The sequence below is a fragment of the Pomacea canaliculata genome, linkage group LG9 (assembly GCF_003073045.1).
Source record: "Pomacea canaliculata isolate SZHN2017 linkage group LG9, ASM307304v1, whole genome shotgun sequence".
Classification (NCBI taxonomy): domain Eukaryota; kingdom Metazoa; phylum Mollusca; class Gastropoda; order Architaenioglossa; family Ampullariidae; genus Pomacea; species Pomacea canaliculata.
This window is the reverse complement of record NC_037598.1, coordinates 7468578-7491108: the sequence shown is the minus strand read 5'-3', so window position 1 is coordinate 7491108 and position 22531 is coordinate 7468578. Positions and strand designations below refer to the sequence as shown.

The 22531-nt window shown below is 39.7% G+C and overlaps 2 protein-coding genes across 7 annotated transcripts in view; both read right to left on the bottom strand.

Annotated features, from left to right (window-relative positions):
* The window catches only part of LOC112572440 (receptor-type tyrosine-protein phosphatase kappa-like), a 41701-nt gene that overhangs the window by 10408 nt on the left and 8762 nt on the right, over window positions 1-22531 (bottom strand). For 2 of the 5 annotated variants that reach the window (XM_025252118.1, XM_025252123.1), the window contains exons 4-15: window positions 22304-22477; window positions 19873-19974; window positions 19295-19429; window positions 18439-18579; window positions 17921-18058; window positions 17166-17303; window positions 16394-16531; window positions 16082-16219; window positions 15513-15659; window positions 15218-15314; window positions 14781-14887; window positions 13976-14259 (exon numbers count right to left, since the gene is read on the bottom strand). In XM_025252118.1, coding sequence (XP_025107903.1) covers window positions 13976-14259; window positions 14781-14887; window positions 15218-15314; window positions 15513-15659; window positions 16082-16219; window positions 16394-16531; window positions 17166-17303; window positions 17921-18058; window positions 18439-18579; window positions 19295-19429; window positions 19873-19974; window positions 22304-22477 — 1739 coding nt within the window. Of the gene's footprint in view, window positions 1-7357; window positions 7946-8138; window positions 8276-8548; window positions 8704-9050; window positions 9180-9575; window positions 9714-10107; window positions 10182-10389; window positions 10490-10771; window positions 10916-11209; window positions 11346-11746; window positions 11896-12103; window positions 12233-12499; window positions 12598-12785; window positions 12823-13241; window positions 13322-13669; window positions 13758-13975; window positions 14260-14780; window positions 14888-15217; window positions 15315-15512; window positions 15660-16081; window positions 16220-16393; window positions 16532-17165; window positions 17304-17920; window positions 18059-18438; window positions 18580-19294; window positions 19430-19872; window positions 19975-22303; window positions 22478-22531 lie in introns of those variants that run through there. The other 3 variants (XM_025252121.1, XM_025252120.1, XM_025252119.1) reach the window with 3 other exon arrangements.
* LOC112572454 lies at window positions 1497-5899 on the bottom strand. 2 transcript variants are annotated; one of them, XM_025252149.1, is made up of 6 exons: window positions 5699-5899; window positions 3891-3971; window positions 2996-3250; window positions 2285-2463; window positions 1782-1884; window positions 1497-1536 (listed from the first exon to the last, which is right to left on the bottom strand). In XM_025252149.1, exons 1-4 carry the CDS (start codon window positions 5754-5756, stop codon window positions 2309-2311), a joined length of 549 nt encoding a protein of 182 aa, XP_025107934.1. In that variant the 5' UTR covers window positions 5757-5899; the 3' UTR covers window positions 1497-1536; window positions 1782-1884; window positions 2285-2308. The 2 variants fall into 2 exon arrangements, with proteins under 2 accessions (XP_025107934.1, XP_025107935.1); XM_025252150.1 differs by lacking the exon at window positions 5699-5899 and adding an exon at window positions 4089-4255.

Below are 22531 nucleotides of genomic sequence, written 5' to 3'. Positions count from 1 at the left end.
TGTCCGATTTTATGTAAGACTTTTATGTTTACTGTTCTTACTTTGATTGCAGAAAGGTTGCTGAAAGCCGGTCTGACATCCTGAAGAACAAACTCCAGTGTCAGGTTCGCATGTTCCCACCGAACAGTTGCCGCATGTAAGGGTACAGTTATCCCCGTGGTAACCTCCAGGGCAGGCTAAAAGGGGAAAATAGTCAATGAAAGGCTGCAACATTGATTAAAACGTTAATACGAAAATGACAGCATCCGGGACCTTTTGAAAGACAAAACGCAGACCAGAAAAAGACAGTCACGTGGGTGCAAACATTCACTCTCGTGTGGACATTCCAGAGAAGTACTTCTAGCCATCAGACCTTCGTTTGGATCCTCCACGCACTTAAACGAGCTTGTTCTCGTCAGGGTCATCGCAGAAATACATTAATCACATAAACTCAACCAAATACCAGCAATATTTGCTTTATCTAACGAAGCAGCAGGATGATCTGTCGCCGATGCTATGTCCACACCCAGTGAGACTGTAGCTACATACTTACCTTGACTGCAATATGGCGCAATGTAGCCAGGTGTACAGCCACCGTCACACCTCCCTGTCACGATGTCACAGCTGTTGTTGCCTCCTATACACCGACCACATGGCTGTTTACAGTTTGGACCGAAGTATCCAGGAGAGCAGGCTAAACATACCAACATCATCTACAGTGGTAGCTGTACTGGCTGAACCATGTTCATGAGATCAACATTTGATGAAGATAGAAAATATTTCAAGAGTGGTCCACGATACAAGCTTATGCATGATGTTGACATTTACATCAAAGACAAGAGACAGAAAGATGTTGCTGTATCTCTTCTCGTTCTATTCAAAATAATGACTGGTATTGTCAGTATCGAGACTTAATGTTGACTGTATGGTCAATACTGTCTTCATGTCCAAACGTGAGTCCTTTCTCTTGACAAGAACAGACAGCGGGAAACATGAGAGACTCCGTAATAAATTCAAAACAATATGACAGTATTTGACAACCGTAAAATTAGGATCTTTGTGAAGTTTTATACTAAAAACTTAGCACTTTTGTCATGTTCATATTATGTAGGCTTTATATTAGCCACAAAGATTCTTCTTTAAAGTTGTCTGTTGATTTGTTATAGTAAATAAATATAATAAACGTCTTAATAAATTGTCCCCAAATGTTTTGTCTTAAATTGTTTTGGTGTCCATCCATTATCCATCCATCCATCCATCAGTCTGGCTTATAGCGTTTCTAGAGAAAAGATGAATAAAAATATGAGTAAACTCGATGGCTTTGCTGTACTCTTATCCTTTAAAACTCCATCCTCCAATCGTCTCTCAGTTGTATCAGGATTAGTTTTTCAACACTCAGCGCCACCTGAAACAACAACTTACAGACATTGCACTGCGGTCCTTCCCAGCCTGCCTGGCATCCGGACAGACAACGGCCGGTCGTCTGGACGCACGCGTTGTCCTTACAGTTTCCACACGTCTGGTTACAGAGAGGTCCGTAAAAACCATCTTTACAACCTGTGATGTTAAGAATGATAACAGAATAAGAATGATGTTTCTACCTTAATTGTGTTTAATTAGTAAAAGAAGTTGAGAATTTATTACTTCTCTCTCACAAACACACATGCGTGCGCTACTGTCACATTATATACAGAGATAGTCACGTGTACAGCGAGACAGAGATAGAGAATGGAGGAAGAGGGACAGTTATAATGAGAAAAGACATTTCAAAGAGATGTTTGACTGTGGCTGTTCTTACTGACCGTTCCAGCAGGTGCCATTGTAGTTGTCACATGTCTCATTGTCCTTACAGTTGCCAGTACACAGCTCATCGCATGTCTGTCCATAGCGACCGTTCACTGCAGACTGTGTAATGTACATCAACACACTGTGTATTTATACACCTATTTATTTATTTTTAAGTACTCTATTCTGTGTAATAAAAGTAATAAATGATTCTGTTACAATATTAAACCAAAGTGTTAAGATCTGAGCCACTGGAATACCTTTCTGGATAACAATACGGAAACTCTTAGAAATTTTTTCAAATTTTGGCTTTTGATAATGTCGTAAAACTATTCGTTAATCTAATCTCAGGATTTTAGAAAACTCGAGCATTTCGTAATTTATTCTTTGTTTATGACTGACAACTGTGGGCAGTTTTGCTCGGTTAGCTTACATGACTAGGGTAGTGGGTAGATTGTAGGTCTGTTTGACTGTCTGTTTGTGGGCTCTAAACTAGGAATTGAGATGTGGTAGATCCTACCCCACACTTCAACCTCACAGAAGTTCAAAAGGATTGTCCCCGTTTCTGCAGTTTGATAGTCTGTCCTCTGACTGGGTTGTCGCAGGTCACGTTGACGATCAGGTCTTTATTAATACCTGAGATTGTGTGACACAGCTGCTCATCCGCATACACCTTTACACTGTTCAGTCCTTTTTGGTCTAAACATGAATAAAAGCGTGAAAGTTTTATTCTTGAAGGGAACGGTTTGTACTTATATGTCTGAGTTTCATAAATTTAATGATTTAATGCGTGTTCACTTGTACTGTTATAATTCTCTCTCTATACTACTTTATACAACTAATGTACTTGTACTTTATGTCAAAGCCTTTACATTACTGAAATATTCAGTCACCGACACACAAGCTATCAAATGTAGATAACGGCATCAAATACACGATAATCTTGGTTTAAAGCTAATACTGGACGATAGTATTTTGGTGTTTTAAAAATATTCAAACATTTGTTATGTTGGGGACAGTGGACACTTCCATACAACCATTCCAATGGTGTGACACTTGGATGGAGTTAACCTTCTCCCTAATGAATCACTTGTCTGTGTGTCAGTTTTAAAACAATACAAAATTTGCTCGATTTCGTTTAATTCAAACTCTCTTATACTACAGGTGTTTTTTCATCAAAGCACAAGCCATTCTAGCAATAATAAAATAAAGGAAGCAATTGTCAACATACTGCTGTCCCTGTTGTAGATTGTGACATATGTGATGGTAAACTTGGCTCCAAGATCCACCGACCACCAAGGGTTGGATGACCACTCACTAGTATGAATACAATTAATTCCAACGGTAGAAGGTGGCTGCTCTTTATAAAAAAATTGTTTGACTTCTGTTGCCGTTGACCGCCAGGCATGCAGGCCCTGACTGTTCTGTATTTCAGAATTCACATAGGCAGAACTCATGGTTGCCGTCTTATTCAATGCTACGTTCTCTGCACAGATCAGGTTATACTTACTGAATTTATTGTTTTTATTATTTACATTTAGAATATGATAACAAATGTCTCAGAGCATCATAGCTCAGAAGAAGTGACAATCACTTTGAGGTCTTGTTGACCCGCGCACCATCAAACTTTACAAAGACTCAGTTAAATTCTCTGTGGCTCTCTCACTAAACGTTCCACATTTTTATTTAGACAAATGCATTATAGAATGATAGTGTTTGATTATTAAATGTTGATTATTTCAATTCGAAAACGACCGTTAGGCAGGCAGGTCCTGGCTCTAGTGCACCTTCGTGATGTTGACAGGCAAAAAACCTGCACCTGAAGTTCATTAATTGCATTTAGACTATATAAGTGATTTACCTAAACTCACCCACCCAGTCTTTACAAAAACTGCACGTGTTAAATGTCAACTTCTAATTCCTTAAACCAGAATTCCTTATTTTCTTGTGTTCCCATCCTTAAAAACATGTTTTATTAGTCTGTATTGTTACTACATGCTACATTCATTTACAAAGAAACACTCTAGACAGAATCAGGCTCTTATTTAAGTATTTTGTAAAGTGATAGGATAAGTTTCATTTGATTAAAAGAAACACTAGTTAATAAGTTAAAGTAAAGTATATACCTTTTTTGCAATCCGGATCATCAATGAGACATCTGTTTGTTGTAATACATCCACTACTACAGTTGCAAGGAAGCTCAGCAGCTGGTGAAACAAATAGACATAATTATATGGAATAAATGATATCTGCATTGAAAAAGAACTGGAGAAAAAGAAATTTTAAGTGTTTATGGCAGATTAGTAGACATATAGCCACCATACTCAATACGCTATTTGAGTTTATGTTCGGACACGACAACAGGATACACGCCATCACTACGATGGAAAGATATCAGGTACAGATGCTGAAAGTTTAGCTACTGATGACTTTTAACTACAATTCAATTAGTCAGGGAGATGCAAGCAATTGTTCGAGTTCTAAAAATGTTTTGAAGAAGCTGCTTCATTACGCCGCCTTCTTCACTTGCACGCGAGGTCACGACGGCCAGGACGTGACACTGAGGTCAGGTTCTCGCTCAGTCTCCATCTTACATCCGTGTGCTACATCCGCTTGTTACATCCGTTTTCCTTACAACAGTCAAGACATCTATCAGCCTTAAGCCATGATAGACAAAAACGAGTACACCCTTGTTGTTGTTGACAAACACGAGTGCACCCTTGTTGTTGTTGACAGACAAACACGAGTACACCCTTGTTGTTGTTGCTGTTGTTGTTGTTGTTGTTGTTGTTGTTGTTATGAGGTGATGATGGATTTACTGCCTCATTGCTCTAGCATCTAAAGTTTGCTAACTGCAAGTCTACATTACCAGTTACGAAATCTCAGTCGAAAACTCAAACATTTGCTTGTCAATACTTGTGATGTGATGTCAAAGTTTCGCTGGTCTCAGACATAAGCACTGACCTCAGCTACACCTTTGAATGGCTACCGTCCTGTTTTCTTGTTCCCAACTTATTTGAATTATCTGTCATCAGATGTGATCACGTGATCACACATAAAAGCAGAGCTTCTGTGTATACACTTAAATACCTTTCCACCAGACTACTTGAAAGTGTTTGTTTACCTGTCCCCATGTTCATCTGTAACCCTATTTCTTGTCTGCCTGTCTGTCTGTCTGTCTGTCTGTCTCTAATTTGCAATTTGTGTTTTTTACCTTCCTGTTCCCCCGTTTGTCTATTATCCTATCTTCCTGTCTGACTGCCAACCTGTTTGTCTCACTCTGATTGTCTGTGTGCTCTCTGTTGTCTGAATGTCTCTTTGACCTTTGTACATAGACTAACAGTCTATTCAGATACACGTGTACTTTTGTCCGTCCTTATGAGTACCTCGTGCCTAGAGATGACTGATGGTGTGAGCTGAGACACAGTGCTGTACACACCTCGTTCTCTGCCTTCTAACGGAAAATTGTGTCGGATCCTTTGACCGACATGCTTCCCCTGTACAGTTCCTGGTCTTCGTGTAAAGTGCCGGATGTTTATGTATGGACGAGTTCCTGCTGGTAATCAACTTGGTAAGGTACACTGTAGGTGTCTGTGTGAATACATAGCGGCCGACTGCTTACTGTAGATAGTTTAACACAGACTTACTAAGGCAATCTACAAACATAAATAATTGGAGAAGAGCGGAACAAAACCTAAAATCCACAATGAAGTCAAGTGACTTTTTCTCGCAAAATAATCCAAAATGTTCTCAGAGTAGATTGAGGCTGATCTTTGCAGGTGGTACATTCGTTGAGCCTTAAATTCTAGACCAACGAGGGTCAAAGCCAACCGAATACCTGATCATGGATTGATACAGATAAATATCGGTTGTCATACAAAAGCGTTATCATCTGTCATCATTAAATGAAAGGTTGAAAGAGGTTCTAACTTACCCTGAATAGCGCCATATAAGAGTCCAATAAGAATGATGGAGGTGGAGAACAGAAACATTTTCAGGCGAGGCAGCTTGACAGTCGTGGCTGACTGGTCATCTGTCCCCTCGTCTGACGATCCTCGAGCGATGAGGAAGTAAAATGTCTCAGTGAGTTGGACACAGACAGAGCTTCCACTCAGAATCTCGCAAGATCTCCCCACAACCAATTGAAGAGAAATAAAAGGAGGACAGTGTGATGGCAAGAGCTTCCCACATTTCTTTTATTTTTCGTTAACACTGGCAGGTGAAACAAGCTGATTCGGTAGAACAGGATTTACCGAAAAGAGATATTTCAACCCCACGTGACACCTTGGCTGGAAATCTTTGAACCCTAAGGCCTAGTCATCATCAAGAGCAAGTCTTAGCCAGTGATGTGCTGACCTCACGATATGTTGTAATTTTCTTTTCCTAGTCTGTATTTTTCCAAGATCATCTACAAAGCAGTAGGTCACTAACCACGACTTTAGGTAAGAGGTGCACTTGTTTGAGAAGGAAGTTATTTTTAGGGACGTAGGTGGATTCGATCTCCCTCCCCCTTTCCATTGAGCGCTATCCTATTGACCAATCAGCTCGTGGACAAGATGTATCCCACTAAACCATGAATAAAGCCACGCAACATGTTTTATCAGCATGCATTTCAATCGGTTTTTTAATTACACCAGTAAGTACTGCTGAAGAGGTTTCTAAATTTTTATTTTTGATATTTTGTCAACTACAATACACTTTGATAGGAAGAAGGATTCTCACTGAGTGAGTCACTCATTCAATCAGGATTTGACCACATTTGAAAATGGTTTCTAATTGTATGTGTCATGCCACTTGACGACTTGCCAAACAGTGAACTGTGTTGCAATGTGAAAGTGCTAGAGTACAGTTAGTATAGGATATACAGATACTATAGGATATATAGGATATATAGGATATAGTCACTATCCATTCTGAGTCACTTAGTGGGTGGGACCGGGCAGCTGCCAATGACCTGCAGTGTACTTGTATTTATTTTATTCTCTGTTTTGTACTCTTTCGGATGCTGACTTTTGCGGCTCCTATATGAACTGAACTTTTCTTCACCTTTGTATCGTATGGACCGTTACCTTGAGGTTAGCTGGTATTGCGATGATAGGTTGGCCTTACTAATGATCACAAATGTTGTGAAGCCGGGATGAGGGGCGTTGGTGGGATGTTTACAGACGTTTTCTGTAGCATAACACGGAGAACAGATCGGAAATGGGAAACAGGTTACTTCGCTGGATGGACTAAACAGCAAGTCCACGTAGTCCAAGTGTTCACATAAGTGAAATATGTGAACTCTACCTTTGTCGTCTGAGAAACTCAAGTATTTCAGGACAGGCAGACAAATCTTCACCAAAGTCGGAAACACTGCCATCGCCATGAAAGCTTCTGATCCATTATCATCCCCTTAGTACTATTTATTTCAAGCAGTTACAATGGCTCAGTCTCAATAAGAAAGTCAACATTTGAGTCCCTACATTATAATTTTATGTATCGAGTTAACTATACCAAAAAATGTATGGCAATTTCGTAACTGATCTCCGTTTTATTCTTTATCTATCTACACGTGCATTAACACACATTAAAACACACAAAAAATTAAAACAATTCATTAAAAAATTTTTATTATGGAAGACAGAAACAACTTTAAATGTGGCAAGAAAATAGTAAGGCGAGTAGAATATTTGTGCAAAAGGCTTAATATTATCTCAAAGAAGCCGATCCCATCACAGAATAAAAGCAAAATATAAATCAAAATATTAAGCATTATTTAAAGTAACTTTATATGATAAATAATAATACTCACAGATATGGATATTATAAAGAATCTCGAAGCTTTTGTTCGAGTATTGCATACTTGAGGTACAATAGTCTAGTTTCCACCGCTCACCGGTAAATAAAGGAAGATGGAAACATTAACACGTGACATAAATAATTTCAGGTAATAAAATAAAGACTGTGTAAAATACAGAGTTTGTACAGTGCTAGACATATCCATCTGTATACATTAAAGCGAGTACAATGAAGGCCAAGGACAAGAGTTGAATACAACTGATATCACTGTTCACTAGGAGCATACACTTGAGTTCATGAGCACAAAGTGTGTTGGGTCACGTGTTCAGTTAGTGTTGGCGTACACGCTCATATCTGCCATCCGGTGTTGAATCACCTCGTACAGGTAGCGGTACTGAACCTGTTGACCATAGAAGGAAAACCCTCAGCTTTGGGGAAATTTAATTTATTTTACACTTTTTTTGTGTAGAGCAGGAATTTCTTTAGTGTTCATTTGAAATCAAAGAACCGAATGTAGTTCACAGATATATTTGCAAATAATATATTTACAAACACAAACGAAACTTTATACATGTTTAGGCAGCTATACTTACCACCGAGGTCAGAGCCTTGAGGCCTGACGGTGTGCAGCTCCCTCACGGTCATGTACACGTCCACGTCCTTGTCACGTGTCAGTCGACTGATGACGTCACACAGCGCGCAGAACACCCCGCTCTTGGCCACCCCATCCCTTGAAAACATAATTTTAGAATGTTTTGTACGTCGATTTCAACTGTCTGTTCACCGATGATTCAGGTAAAAAACTTTCTTAGAGTCTCCACAAATGTCAAACGAATCCACGTGGTGCTGTCCCTTTGCACGACTCAAAGATGTCATCGCAAAGTTCTACAAGCTCTCGCCTCTTTCAAAAGGAAGAAAAAGGAATTGCAAAAGAAAGTTTAACTAAAATAAGTAACGAACATGTATAATGTGAATGAGGGATAAATAAACAGGATGAACATACAAGCACTGGATGATGATTGGGCTGCTGTTGCCGTCCATCTGACGACGACTGTCCACGAAGCTGATCAAAGTCAACAACAGAGAGGTGTTGCCGGGTAGTTCCTCACACCAGTCTTCAAACCTCACAAGACTTACATCCCGCTTGTCCTGCGAACCCTGTACAACAAAATGTCTTTAACTAACAAGAGGCTTGGAGGAAAGAACTAACTAAACATTACCAGGCTATAATATTTGTGTATTTATCTCAGCATAACAAAGTGTTGTGGAGGAAATCAGCGCATCTTTGGGGATAAATCCTCCTCCCTCAGAATCACTGAACTTTTAGAGGTTGTAATTAATATACGTGTGACATATCACAACTTATATAACATGAGAAAACATTTAAAGCTGATTGTCCAGTTATGTGAATGCCATTTAATACACGATGACAGAAAGTGGAGCTGATATCTGGGACCAGAAAAGGAAATTACATCTTAGAACACTATTTCTCATTTTTCCCATACTTTTTTCTCCAAGGTTAGTTCGTACAGAACGAGATGGCTGCCCAGCTGGGAGGAGCTCTTGAGGCTGACGACATAAGGTTCACAATGAACTGAAGACTTCCGGTGGACAGGCCAGTACTGGCAGAAGTCCTGTCACGACCACATTCATCATCTTATATCAGAAAAATATCGTTATTGTGTTCTTTAGTGTGAGTCACAACAGAGGATTACTTCGTCAGAATAATAATAATATTCTTATAATATTATTATTTATTTTGATAATTTTTCTATTTTCTGCTGTTGTTGTACCTATCTAGTAGATTATAGAAATGCAATAAAGCAAATCATCATCATCATCATCATCATCATCATCATCATCATCATCATCATCATCATCATCAATCAATCATTCATCTTTCTTTCCTATGATGAGAAGTGGAAAGATGTTGGCGAAAACAGAATGCGTAACTGAATTAATATCACAAGAAATAAAAAGAAAAAAGATGAGATAAAAATTTGGTGTTTGTAGTTCAGTTAACAGCTCACCTTTAACTCCGCCTCTTTTTCCGAACCCAAGGATACAATAGTTGTGACGTCATTTCCGTCTACAAGGCGCCAAAAATCTACAAGAGTACCTGGCAGTGGCAGCTGTGTGAGGATGTTCCCCTGATTAGACAGGTATTCCTGAAGATAGGGGATCATAGGCGGAGTTAAGCGAGAAAAACTGACTAGTTCCTGAGCTTTAGTTTGTTTTCTACAGAATTTAAAGTTGTCATTACACTGAGACTGTGACATCACCTCAAGTGTTTACTTTGCAAAAGGGTGAGTGAGTGAGTGAGCGTGCATGCGTGCGTGCGTGCGTTCGTGTGTGTGAGTGTGTCTTAAATATATCTTTTATTAGCAAGAAAAAAGCGACTATCAGCTAAGAAGATTTTAACAACCAATGTCTGATTAATAAAAAAATCAGAAGTCATTGTTTACAAAATTTTATTTAGTACAATTATTCATTATAATAATAAAAGAGGAAAACATAAACATGAATACCGTTGGCTAGTAAAGTACAATACAGTCGACATACCGACATGAAGACCGCGTTGATATACTGATTTCTGCCGGGTACCCGTGCTGTCAGATACACCCGGTGTTCATCACCTGTCAGAGTATTACAGGCTAGGAAATGTATTTTAAGAGACATCCTAATGTAAAAATAATGATGGTGATTCATAGAATGCCAAAACATATATAGATAAAAACGATAATTTATGGGAAAAAGAGAAAAGGAAGGAAGGATAAACAGACAAGACTGCGGCATGCAGGTAGTGAAGGATAAATTTATTTTTAAAATATACCCTGAACTTACAGGGCAAGGCGTCCAGACTCCTGTTCTTCTCTGCGTTCTCTTTCTCTCTGGCGCCTTTGTACGTCAGCTCTGGGGTCAACGACCTCATCTGCATGATCCTCTAGCAAACAATTTTGTGTAAAAGAGGATGACTGTCCTGCTACATGTATCAACTCATTAAACTGTTAGGTTTGGTCCAAATTGTTTGTTTTCTATAGGTTCAAACATACGAGCAGTTTAGTGTGACTTAAAAGTTGATTGTGGTGACAGTTTAACTTCCTTTGCAGAAGAGTATAAAGTTTTGTAGAAGGATGCGGACGGTGACTTCTGTCTATAAAATCTCACAGCCCGTGATGTGGGCTGCAAAGACCGAACAACATTCTATTTCTTTTTTTTTTACTACCTGAAATTCAGAGTCGATCACAGAGTTAGTTTTGTGAGCGCTGATTGGCCCCGGGTGTGTGGTCTCAAACTGGTGGATGGGGAAGGTGGTGTTGCGCCCTGTGTAGGCCTCCAGAAGGACTTTGTGAAGAAAGACATACTGAGCCTGTCGAGAAAAGTGTCCCAGTTATTGTACAGTCAGAACAGGACAATGGGTATCAATAATTCGCTGTTCAGTTCGGCTTAAGCATCTTTGTGGAAAATATTCAGTCTATTTTGATTGGTTTTTTAGCAAATTGCGACTTCCGGGTCTCAAAACTACAACAGCATATGTCTAATGTACATGCTTACAAAGGTGACCAACGAGCCTTAAGCTGGCAAAGAGTCAGAGAGCAAGGACTCAAGTTTCATGTTCAACCTGAAATAAAGTGGATAAGAGCACACCACTGCCTGTACTCACCAAGGTCTGGACCATGATGCAGCGTTCTTTACGCATTTTAAGAACAACATCGAGAACATTCACTTTTGCTCTGGCGACAGCTTCCTCGAAGGCGATGTCCAGACCGATGTAGGTTCCTGTCCTCCCGACGCCAGCGCTTGACAGAAGTGAGAGAAGATAAGACACCATTGCAAGGACTCCATCAGAGACCACAGTGAGATGTCTCTACACTGATTAAGCCCTTATTAACATGCGTGTCACGTGTCACTTATGATACAACAATGTGTGTACTGACACCTGATAAACCGCAAGGAGTCATCACAACATTTGTATTTTTTTTAGTTAGGATATTAATAATAATATTTCAGTTACTCCGTGTCACTTGTACACACGCTCAAACGCCTCTAACAAACACTCATACGCATAATTCACGAAGAAAAAGCCACACACATAGACGGACTTCCTACGCATGCGCACTCTCTCTATAGGACACACACACACACACACGTTGTATTACATGACTGATTGTGAAGACGTGTAAACCAGAATGCCACTCACGTGCAGTGCACGAGTACAGGTGGCGGCGGGGTGTGTGGGGCACGTGACCTGGCAAAGCGCCAGAAGTTGAGGAGGGAGGTGGTGGTGGGGACACCGTGGTCAGGCCAGGCCAGGAAGTGGTACTGCTCCACCTCTCGCTCCTCTTGGTTCTACAGACACCAAGTGGATGCCGGAAAGTGGTAAAAGAGAGTCAGCTCATTCAAAGACAGAATAAGCTAGGTATATAATGAGTTATTCTTCTTTTATTTTTTTTTTCGAAAGCAAGCCAGAAAGAGAGTATGAGCTTTTTTAAAAAAATTGATACACACGTGATGAACCGTTTAAAATAAAAGTCACTTTGATTGAAAGGACACTTACATGGTTTGTTTTAATAACGAATGTCCTGACGATGAAGTTGGCCCTGCGCTGGACGTCCACTCCGACCACCGTGACAGGACCGTAGGTGACTGTCGTGTCCGGTGCCGGCCAGTACTCGGCGCACTTGTTCTGATGTCACCAGGCATAAGAAAGGGAAAATGTCACACGCAGCTATCAAATCGTACTTGAGTGTTTTTGCCTAATTGTTCAGTATTCATTGGAACATAATTTTAATCGGCGAGTGTCGCTGGGGACAAAGCCAGCGGACGGAAGAGAGGATAGAGAAGAAGCAGCAGATGGACAGGTAGATGGATGTTAAGTCAGTTATGACTGACTGGATAGATTTGAGAGTGATGTGGGGAGAAGAAAGAAAGGGATGGATAAATAATTTCTCACCTGTCCGCCCTCAATGGTGTTTGTCAGCATGACTATTTGAGTGACATTCTCCTGCCACACCATTCGCCAGAAGTCGTCTATTGTATGGTCACGTGGGCCTAAAAGAAGAGTGGTCACTGTAGCGATATCTTAAAAGAAACATATCAGTTTGCTTATCAGTCAACTCTAACATTTCTAAACTAGAGAAAATGTCTTCAATATTTAAACAGCATCAGTTTATTTGTTATGACAACTTCGCAACTTCCAGGAAGACCGTGACTCAGTATGAAGACAGGACAGGACATACCCTGTGTGGCGATGTATTTCTTCTCTTGATTAAAGCCCTGCATGATATAAAAAAATTAGTTAAAAGTTATATTTTTATCAAAATTGAAATCTGCTCAAGGCAAGAATTAATTCTTGAGCAGGTTTATGATGTTTAAAACAATTTATAACAATCATAATTTGCTACATTATATATATATATATGAGTTCAAGTGATATTTATATAGAAAGATACCAATATAAATTTATATAGACATGCAAAAAAATATTCAAGTTTATAATTTTCGCTGTACAAAACTCAAACAGTATACTGTACAGGCGGTAGGGCTGTGATAGTAAGAAAAAGGATAAGTCATGGATAGAGAATAAAAGATAGTAGAAATGGGGCAAGAACTGTAGAATAAGGGAGAAAAATACAAATTAATAATATTAAAGAACATCAAGAAGAGATTCGTTGTAGTTGTGGTAGTATAATTACTGTGATGTAACTGGCGTTGACGTAATCAGTTGCTGTGCCCTCCGTGTAGTCATCGTTGAGAATAACTCGGTTATAATCATCTGAAACAATCCATCGGATATTCCTTCAGAATGTGAAACGTCTTTTCTTAGGTCTGCTTCTTTCATTTAAATACATCACATGAGGGGTGTGGATGGTTGTGGAATTACTGTTAGCGGGCCAGCAACGAAGACGATGTCACGGTAAAGCCTTGGGACTTCTACTAACAGAGAAATAGTGGCCGCCATTTTGGTATTTCTTGTATTTCCGGTTTGTTAGTTAACGTCTCAGTAGCTCTTAAATTGGTAGGTGATGTCGCTGTTAGGGTAACTTAATCATCTAGCTTGCCAAACCAGTTATTTCCGGTGTAAACTGCCGATGTCATGTGACACACAGAGATGTTTACATACAAGGCACGACTGATGTATATCTGTTCTTCTTGATGTTCGCCTGGAGCTTCGCAGCCTCGTGGGTGTCTGTCAGACCTTTTGGTAAATCCTGAAAAAAAGGATAAACAATTATAAAGCCTCTTCAAATTTGTGATCTGTAGTGAAGCAACTGTCAATAGTCACGTATAAACCACGTGACCTGTAGAATAACTATAGGAGCTAGGATTTACAAAGGCATTCAAAACCATCATGTCACTGATTCACATCCCGTATCTGTAAAATCAATCCTAAAAAAATCTTGAAAGAAAAAGGTAAATACTTTACCACCTTGAATTGTCCCGGAAGTTCGTCAGAGGCCAGGAGATCCACCAGGGTGCGCTGCACGCTGTCCAGCAGAGGCCCGGATGCTCGGTAAGTGGCGTACAGGTTGTCGTTTGTATACAAGTTGTCATCAGCCTCTCCATACTCCACCGGCTCGTCAGTGACGTCAGCAGCAGGCTGTGACGTCACGTTCATGTAGATGTTGTCGCTGACATTGTGTGTTGAGTGTTTGTCGTGTGCAGGAGCTTTCTTCACGATTGGTTTCACGAGGGCACTTGGCTTATTCTTATCTTGAAAATATATACAGATATTACAATCCTTCCTTGCAACTTTCCAGAATGTAAATATAAATGTTTTGAAAGAGATCACGTGTCTCTCATGTTATACAAGACAATATCAGTAAGAAGTCAATCAAGCTTGACAACTATTAACAGATTGTAAGATTGGTTCAATTTAAATCACTATTTTTGTGAATTGGTTAGATTTTTGGATTGTGTCATCTAATTTTAGGTCATATAATGCTGATTGAAAAAATACATTAACATTTTATTGTTCATTATAAAATACAACCAATGAAAAGTTTCCTTTTTCAACAAGAGCGATATGACAATCAGACAGAAAATAATATCCACACTATAGAAAAATGTAATACAATAGAGAAACCAGCATAAGTGCCTGACATCACCCACTCAAACACATACACAAAACAAACAAAGCAAAACCACGAACAAGTAACACAATTGATAAAGTCATTAACTTTTTAAGTACATGGTAAGTGTCTAGCAGTGAGTGGCACAACAAGCCTAACAACCTGCGGCAGTGGAAGGTGATAGCGATGAGTAGTCATTCTTGTTTCTGATTGGTTCTTCATGTGGGGCAGCCCCTGCTTCCGGTTTTCTACCACTACGACGCTTGTGCCTGGTGTGCATAAAGAGTTCAGTGAAAACATCAAACCTTTTCTCACACGAAATGGAAGTAAACGAACAAGAAACACGATGAACTCTGAAATAGGTTTGTTGTGTAAAGAGAAAGTAGCAATGCTTTCCTCTTTCTTTGTCTTTCTTTACACGTGTAAATGTTTATAATCGTATATTAAGGATCTTTGAAGGCATGGGCAAAACAAATAAAGGGTTAACAATTTTATACATAATCTTGTGAGTTTTCAGTGTTTTGATCATGAATGAGGCCATGTGAGTTGGAATGGAAAATTGCCCTTATGGATTAAAAAAAAGTTGTATTGCATTGTACCTTATCACAAAAAAGACGACGACAGCGATGACAATTAAGGGAAGGATAACTGCCGCAGCAATGCCTCCGGCTACTGCCGGACTTCCGCCACCATCACCTGCGACATGACAAATTAAAATAAAAGAAAAATAACCAATAAATATGGATGCTTTACTGTAAGAAACCTAACATATCCAAACCATTTCTGTACCTCCACAACGGATGAACAAAGTCTCTGGCACGACTTAATGAGTTCCTTGTCGTTAATGAAAAAACGGAAAGATAAACAAGTATACAAGCAGGTGCAGGTGCTTACCTTCTTTAAGGGAATCACATCTGTCTCCTTGGTATCCACTCTGACATTCACCCAGACACAGCCCAGTGTCATGTTCGCATGTAGAAGCCGCTGCACACTTGCCACAGGTGTGATTACACTGGTCTCCATAGAAACCCGCAGCGCATTCTGTAGTGGGTAGGCATAAAATATGACAACATTTATAGACAAACTTAGTGTTATAGCGAAACCTACAGTGAGATTCTAATTATCACTTATTTATCACCACCACCATATAATACTAATAGTTACACAACTTCCTGTATTGTCTTCACTTAGGAGTGAGTAGAAAACACTTGCATTGTCCTTGCAAAGTCTGCATTTCTCTGTATTATGTTGATCCTCCATTGCTAGGACGGTTTGAATCGTCTCACGTGGGTACAATGATTGTAAGCAGCATGTACATGCACATGTGTGTGAGTGAGAGAGAGAGAGGAGAAGGAGAAGTATAAATGATGTGTGAACACAAGTGTGTGTTAGTGTCAAAGTGAGTTTTAATAACCGTTAAAACAACAACAGACTAGATGTGGTGTTGCCCCTACTGTCCTTACTTTCATCACATGCAGGTCCCTGATAGCCGCTCTGACACCCGGATGGACAGTCGCCATTGTTTGGGTCACATGTGTCGGGTCCAGCGCACTTGGCGCAGGTATGATTACAGTTGTTTCCATAGTAACCTTTATTGCATTCTTGAAATGGAATTCAGGTATGTTAATAATAAAAGTCTTTTTCATTTATGGTACTTTCATCGTTAACTTTAAAGACTGCTATAGATAATTAAACAAGGTATGATTGATATGATATACAATATGATCTTGTTTATATAATCTCTAGGATAAAGTGATGCTGAGTAGTGTCCTTACTTTCACTGCAGTAGGGTGGCTGTAAACTACCCTGACATCCCTTGTTACACGTGCCATTCACATGATCACATGTTGTGTTGTCCGCGCATTTGCCACACGGGAGACTACAGTTGATCCCATAATAACCTCCGGAACACGCTTTCATAGAAAGTCAGATACAGAATCATAATTTAGTACAAATAAAGAAATAATAGTAAATAAATAGATTAGTAGCGACTCAGCTAATACTAGAAAATACTTACATACTGACCATAAAGACCTAGGAACAACTCACTCAATAATTAAATAAAATTATTTAAAAACAAGATCATTTTTGATAATGCTGAAGACTGTTGCATGCCAAACATTCAAGATTCAGCCTGTTTTCACACGAAGAAGCTCATGATTACAAAGACAATTGTTATGAGACCATTCTATTTATAGATATTTTATGTTTTGAAGGGAAACAAATATTTCTAATATCTCCCTGGATTATGAACCTTGAATGTGTTAAAAAATATCCACACTTTTCATAATGTTTACAGCAAAAAGACAAAAAACAAAGCTAGGACACTGAGAGATCTTCTGTCAGCCAAATAAAAATTAAATAATTTTTTTCTCTGAATTAATTGTGCAATCAAAGGACACCATCAGACAAACACACATGCATAGCATGCAATCACAGACACAGAAAGCATTTAATTCGATAACAAGAGAAGGAAGGTTTGGGATGAAGAAAAGAGACAAAACAGTTGATGTGTGTGAGAACTGGTGTACACGGATGTTCTCTTACTTTCATTACAATAGGGTGGCTGGTACCCGGCTAGACATCCGCTAGAACAAACACCTGTCGCAGGTTCACAAGTGTTTCTGTCAACACACTGGCCACACGTGTTGTTGCAATCAGTTCCGTAAAAGCCTTGAACACATGCTGAAACGGGAAGAAAAGGGAAGGCAAATGAAGCTATTCGATGTTTTTTTTCTGAAAGCTATTTTTAATGAGTGTGTGTGTGCGCCCGTGACGACGACGACGAAGATGACGATGTGTCCTTTCTTATGTAGTGTTCTGTTTGTTTTTGTCGTGTTCGTTGTCTGCTAACTTCTGTTCATCTTTGCTTTCAGCTGCGGTTGCCTGCCCCTGTTGTGGACTGTTGTCCTGAGTGTGTGGATTGTTGTTGTCTTCTTTCTCACTAGCCTTCTGCGCCATCTCCTTTCTAGGTTTCCGTTTTGTGCATGAATTCTCTATTTCCATGCAGGTGTTCAATTTTCATTACAACATTTTCCCTGCTGCTGTAGGTGCAGGATGTACTTTAATTACTGTAGTCTGAGTAACAGAAAAACAGACAGAAAGAGTGTATGTGAGCTTGCTTGTGTATTAGCGAGTGTGTCTACGTGTGCCTGTGTGTGTGTGTGTGTGTGTGTGTGTGTGTGTGTGTGTGTGTGTGTGTGTGTGTGTGTGTGTGTGTGTGTGTGTGTGTGTGTGTGTGTGTGTGTGTGTGTGTGTGTGTTTTGTGTATTTATTACGACTGTTGCATTTCCTGTTCTTACTTTCATTACAGAAAGGTCGCAGGAAGCCGCTGTCACACCCTGAGGGACAAACTCCGGTCTCAAAGTTACAGGTGGACCCCGCTGTGCAGTTGCCGCACGTGTAGATACAGTCGTCTCCATAGTAACCTTTACGGCAGGCTTCATGGAAAATCAAATTAAAGAATTAAGGGTATAATGTGATCAAAGTCTCCGAACGTGCAGCGTTTGTATATTCACATAAAGGCAAAGTTAATCAGCTGTAAAGTGTAAATATAAATGAAAATAATGATTGGCACATTCTGAAATAACTGTAGTCTTTGATAAATCCCACTGTAACTGATCACAAATTTGGAATCTGGGTAAAAGATTTATCACAGTGTTTTAAATCTTATTTTGTGAACTTATGAAATCACATCGTAAACGAAGCTACGACAATGAGATAATTTGAAATCCTCCACACCTTCTTGAACTTATAAGTAACACAAACTACTTTTATATCAGAAATTTCTTATCAGGTGAGGTAGCAGTGCTGTACTTACTTTGGTTACAGTATGGAGCTACATATCCAGTGTGACAGCCATTCTCACACACTCCTGTTGTAATGTTACACGTGGTGTTGCCATCTTTACACTCACCACAGGACTGAGTGCAGCCAGGACCGTAGGATCCAGGAGAACAGGCTGGACACAGTTAGCACAAGGATTCAGAGCAAGGAACTAAATAATCAAGCCGAGATAAAAAAAAAAACCAAACTTGTTTTCCTCAGCATTGGAGAAATGTGAAATAGCTACTTTTTTCACATAAACCTTCTCATTAAGAGAGAAGAAACAAACTTAAGAAATAAAATAAAAGGCAGTATCACCAAGACCCACAAACTTCCCCTAATGTCGACGGACACCAGTAAAGTGTTTTCGAAACTATCTCTTTATGTGCATAAAAATGCAAAGGTTGTTATTATCAGTATAATAATATTATAATCGGACACAGATTGCTAAATCCCTTTTCCATATTGTCTCATCTATACTGGCTAGTTTGTAATGATTATTTAACAGCTCAACTGATAATTATGTATGTTAATATTAGTTTTCACAATATCTATTCATCGAGATGTGTCGTAACGGTCGAGTTGAATACTTAATTACAAAAATGGGAATATATTAAATATATTTAATTATAAAATATTAAATGTTAATCAGCAACGATGATTTTTTTGATCACTTGATAGGTAGTCATTGTCGATAAACTATCCGATGCTGGGCAATATAAATGTCCATATAAACCGCTTGGTGGAAGCAATTAAATCATTCTGAGAATAACTGTATTTATATTTCATCTTAGAAATGCTAGGATTGAACTCATTACAGTGTTAGTACCACCATATTGATGTGAACGTACAAGTATTGCAAAATTCTCCCTTCCAGCCTTCCAAACATCCGGATGGACATGTTCCACTTGTTTGGTCACAGGTGATGTTTCTACAATGTCCACACGTCTGGTTGCAGATAGCTCCATAAAGTCCATCTTTACATCCTTTGGACATTAGAAAATATAAATATACATACATTTTCTAGGTGAGACGTTTTAGGAATTAAACAGTCTTTTTTTTTATAAATATTTATGTCTTTTTGCATACGTGTTTCATATTTTTTTATCACATGTATATACTGCAGGGCTTCTGCTAAGGCTAAATTCTTCGGGGTCCCAGGGACCCCTTCTTCAGATTTTTAAGGGGTCCCTGTTCTTCTCCCAAATTTGAAGGGGACCCCATTGACGAAAATTGAAGGGGTCTTCCGAACTTTTAATGCGTACTGTACGCAATTTTTTGAGTAAGCAGAAGCCCTGCATACTGACAGACAAACAAACAGACGGAATAACAAGAAAGAAAAACTATTATAACGATGACTGAGAGAAAGAGCAAGGGATACAAATACTTTTATTAATATCGCATTTACTCATTATGTGTTCATACTAACCACTCCAACACTTGCCACTGTAGTTGTCACATGTCTCATTGTTCTTACAGTTACCATTACACAGCTCATCACACGTTTGTCCGTAACGGCCGGCACTGCAGACTGAGTGAGACAACAGAAACCTAATGATTAGAGAAAGCTGAGCATATATTCAAGAATGCAAATAAATATTACAAATAGATATTTTGCCAGTGTTTCTAATATGAGAAAAATACATAATATCCCGCAACATCTTTCGCAGGTTACTCAAATAAGTTTTTCTGCCTTCTGTTGTACTTCCCTACTCGTTCTTCTGTTCGGAATCCCGATACTCTTAGTTCTTGTGACCTGATTCCTCAGAGACTCTTTTACTGAGAGGCATTCAGTGGAAATCCATGTATGAGGACAGAACTCCGAAATACTAGCAGCACGTGTATAACTGATGTTAACACAGATCCTACCGAAGGGTAGTCCTGAATCGCCATCTTTTGTAACCAAAGGTAGTGACGGTCCACTGTTTTTTATTTCCAGGAAATAACCCATAACAAAGTTAACCTACAATGTTGTGATTCACGCTTACGCTGTTTTAGACTTTGAATATTTTTATTTTCCGTTTGGACTATATATAACACTTGCACCACTGTGTTAATAACTCGCTGACTTGGAAATTCCAACAGTCCCTGGGAACATCCGTGCCGACGATTCACCGTCTTAGATATAACTCGGGGATCATCTGTTTGACGGACTTCTGTACCGACAGAGTGTGTGGACACCAAATCATCTGACTGCTCGTGTTGGACACTTGACCAACTGGGTGACGAATGCCAGGGGAATCATTAACTTTCTACAGACGGTAGACAGAACTGTTATTTTTTATTTCGTTTCATTGCTTTTTCTTTAAACATTAAATGTGTTATACGTTGACCGGAACTTTTTGTGTGAAAAAGGGTAGAAGTGTGCTGCGAGCGTAGTTACATGTAGATGTACACACACTCGCATAAACATTCATTGCTACACTCGTCTCACAAAACGTTACAACCTCACCAACAGACAGACAGCTCAAATGCATATGCAATGGAGATCAGCACTGAAAAGAGCAAAGTTATGGTAAATGGCAGCGGCAAAGCAGAGATGTATATGAATTGGGTAAATCTGTCAGAGGTATGCAACTTCAAATACTTGAGAGCCCTCCTCTCCAAGGACGGACGCCACGCCAGGTACCCGTATTGAGATCTCGACAGAAACAGACAGCGCCAATGGCTAGACTGGATAGCATCTGACAGAACTATAAGATAAGGTTTACTATAATGTACAAGCTGTACAAATCCCCGGTAGTGTCTACGGATGCGACACGTGGACTCTGCTCGCCGAGATGGAAAGAAAAATGCAGGCATCCGAGAACAAGTGCCTGAGGAGGCTGCTCTGGGTCTCATACAGAGAACATACAGCCAACAACTTTGTACGAAACAAGATGGCCACACTCGTGGGACACTAGGTACCTCTACTTTCAACTTTCTAACCTCCGTGAAACAAATCAAATGGTTTATTCAATAAAGAATTCGTATTCGTATTCGTATTCGTATTCTACTTAGCGGTCCGGTGGCGCAACGGTTCGCTCCTGTCACCAATACAGTGAAGGTTGGCTGCCCAGAGTTCATTTCTCGTCTCGGGCACGCTGCTCTTTCTCTGCACGTGGCATCTGTTTACAGGGCTGGCTGCTTGCCGTAATATAGCCTAGTTGCTGGCACGGTGTAAAACACCAATTCCCCCCTCCCCCCCTCGTATTCTACTTTCAACATCAAGGCGATGTCAGTTGGTCTTCTGTGGCCATGTGACGCGTCACGACACCCTGTTGAAGACTGTCCATCAAGGCACCCTGAGGGTAGTCGACGCCGCGGTGGTCAGACAAAGAACTGACTTACGAACGTCAAAGACTGGACTGTCGTCTGCTGACTATCGCCCACAATAGACAAGAGTGGCGGGCCCTGTCAGCTGCCAAGTCTATCCTTGTGATCCCCCAACGACAGGTACCGGTCAATGGATGACTGACTGGACTGGACTTGAGTGAGTAAATGAGTAAGTAAATGAATTAGTGTCTTTCTTTTGTATGTTGCCCATGTCTCGTTCTTTTCTCAAGAGCTAAGAGCATGCTCCTTATGAGCATGAGTATGCACTATAAATAATCAGCTTTGCATAGCCCCATATTAGTTTCTGTGTGTATAGGCTTATTTGAATGTATGTAAGACGGATGTCTGTGTTATGAAAAATCCGTTTAGTGTTGAGTGCGCGCGCGTGTTTATATATATATATGTCTGTCTTGTTATGTGTGTATGATTGAGTTGTTGCGGAGCTTTGTGGCTTATAGCACGAAAGTTTATCCCACCAAATAATGTGTTAGTGCAGATACTGACTCAAAAAAAAATTGTTTTATCTTATGTATAACAAACCTTACCCCATACTTCAAGTTCACAAAATTGTAAAAGGTTGGTGTTCTTTCTCAAAATGACATTCTGTCCTCTCACTGGTGGGCTGCACGTGACATTCACTACCAGCTGGTTGCCGTTTTTAACAGTGTCACATTGTTGCTGATCCACATACAGGGTAACACCATTCAGTCTGTCTGAGGCTAAATAGAAATAAAAACATACAAAGTGTTGTCTTCTGTACACGTTGTGTAATT

Excerpts from the sequence above, each read along its gene's own strand:
- LOC112572454 (XM_025252149.1), bottom strand. The coding sequence starts at position 5,756 with ATGTTTCTGTTCTCCACCTCCATCATTCTTATTGGACTCTTATATGGC. Across the intron at positions 3,972-5,698 it reads CTTATATGGCGCTATTCAGG|CTGCTGAGCTTCCTTGCAAC; the intron begins GTAAGTTAGAAC and ends TTGTTTCACCAG. Across the intron at positions 2,464-2,995 it reads AATCTACAACAGGGACAGCA|ACCAAAAAGGACTGAACAGT; the intron begins GTATGTTGACAA and ends ATTCATGTTTAG.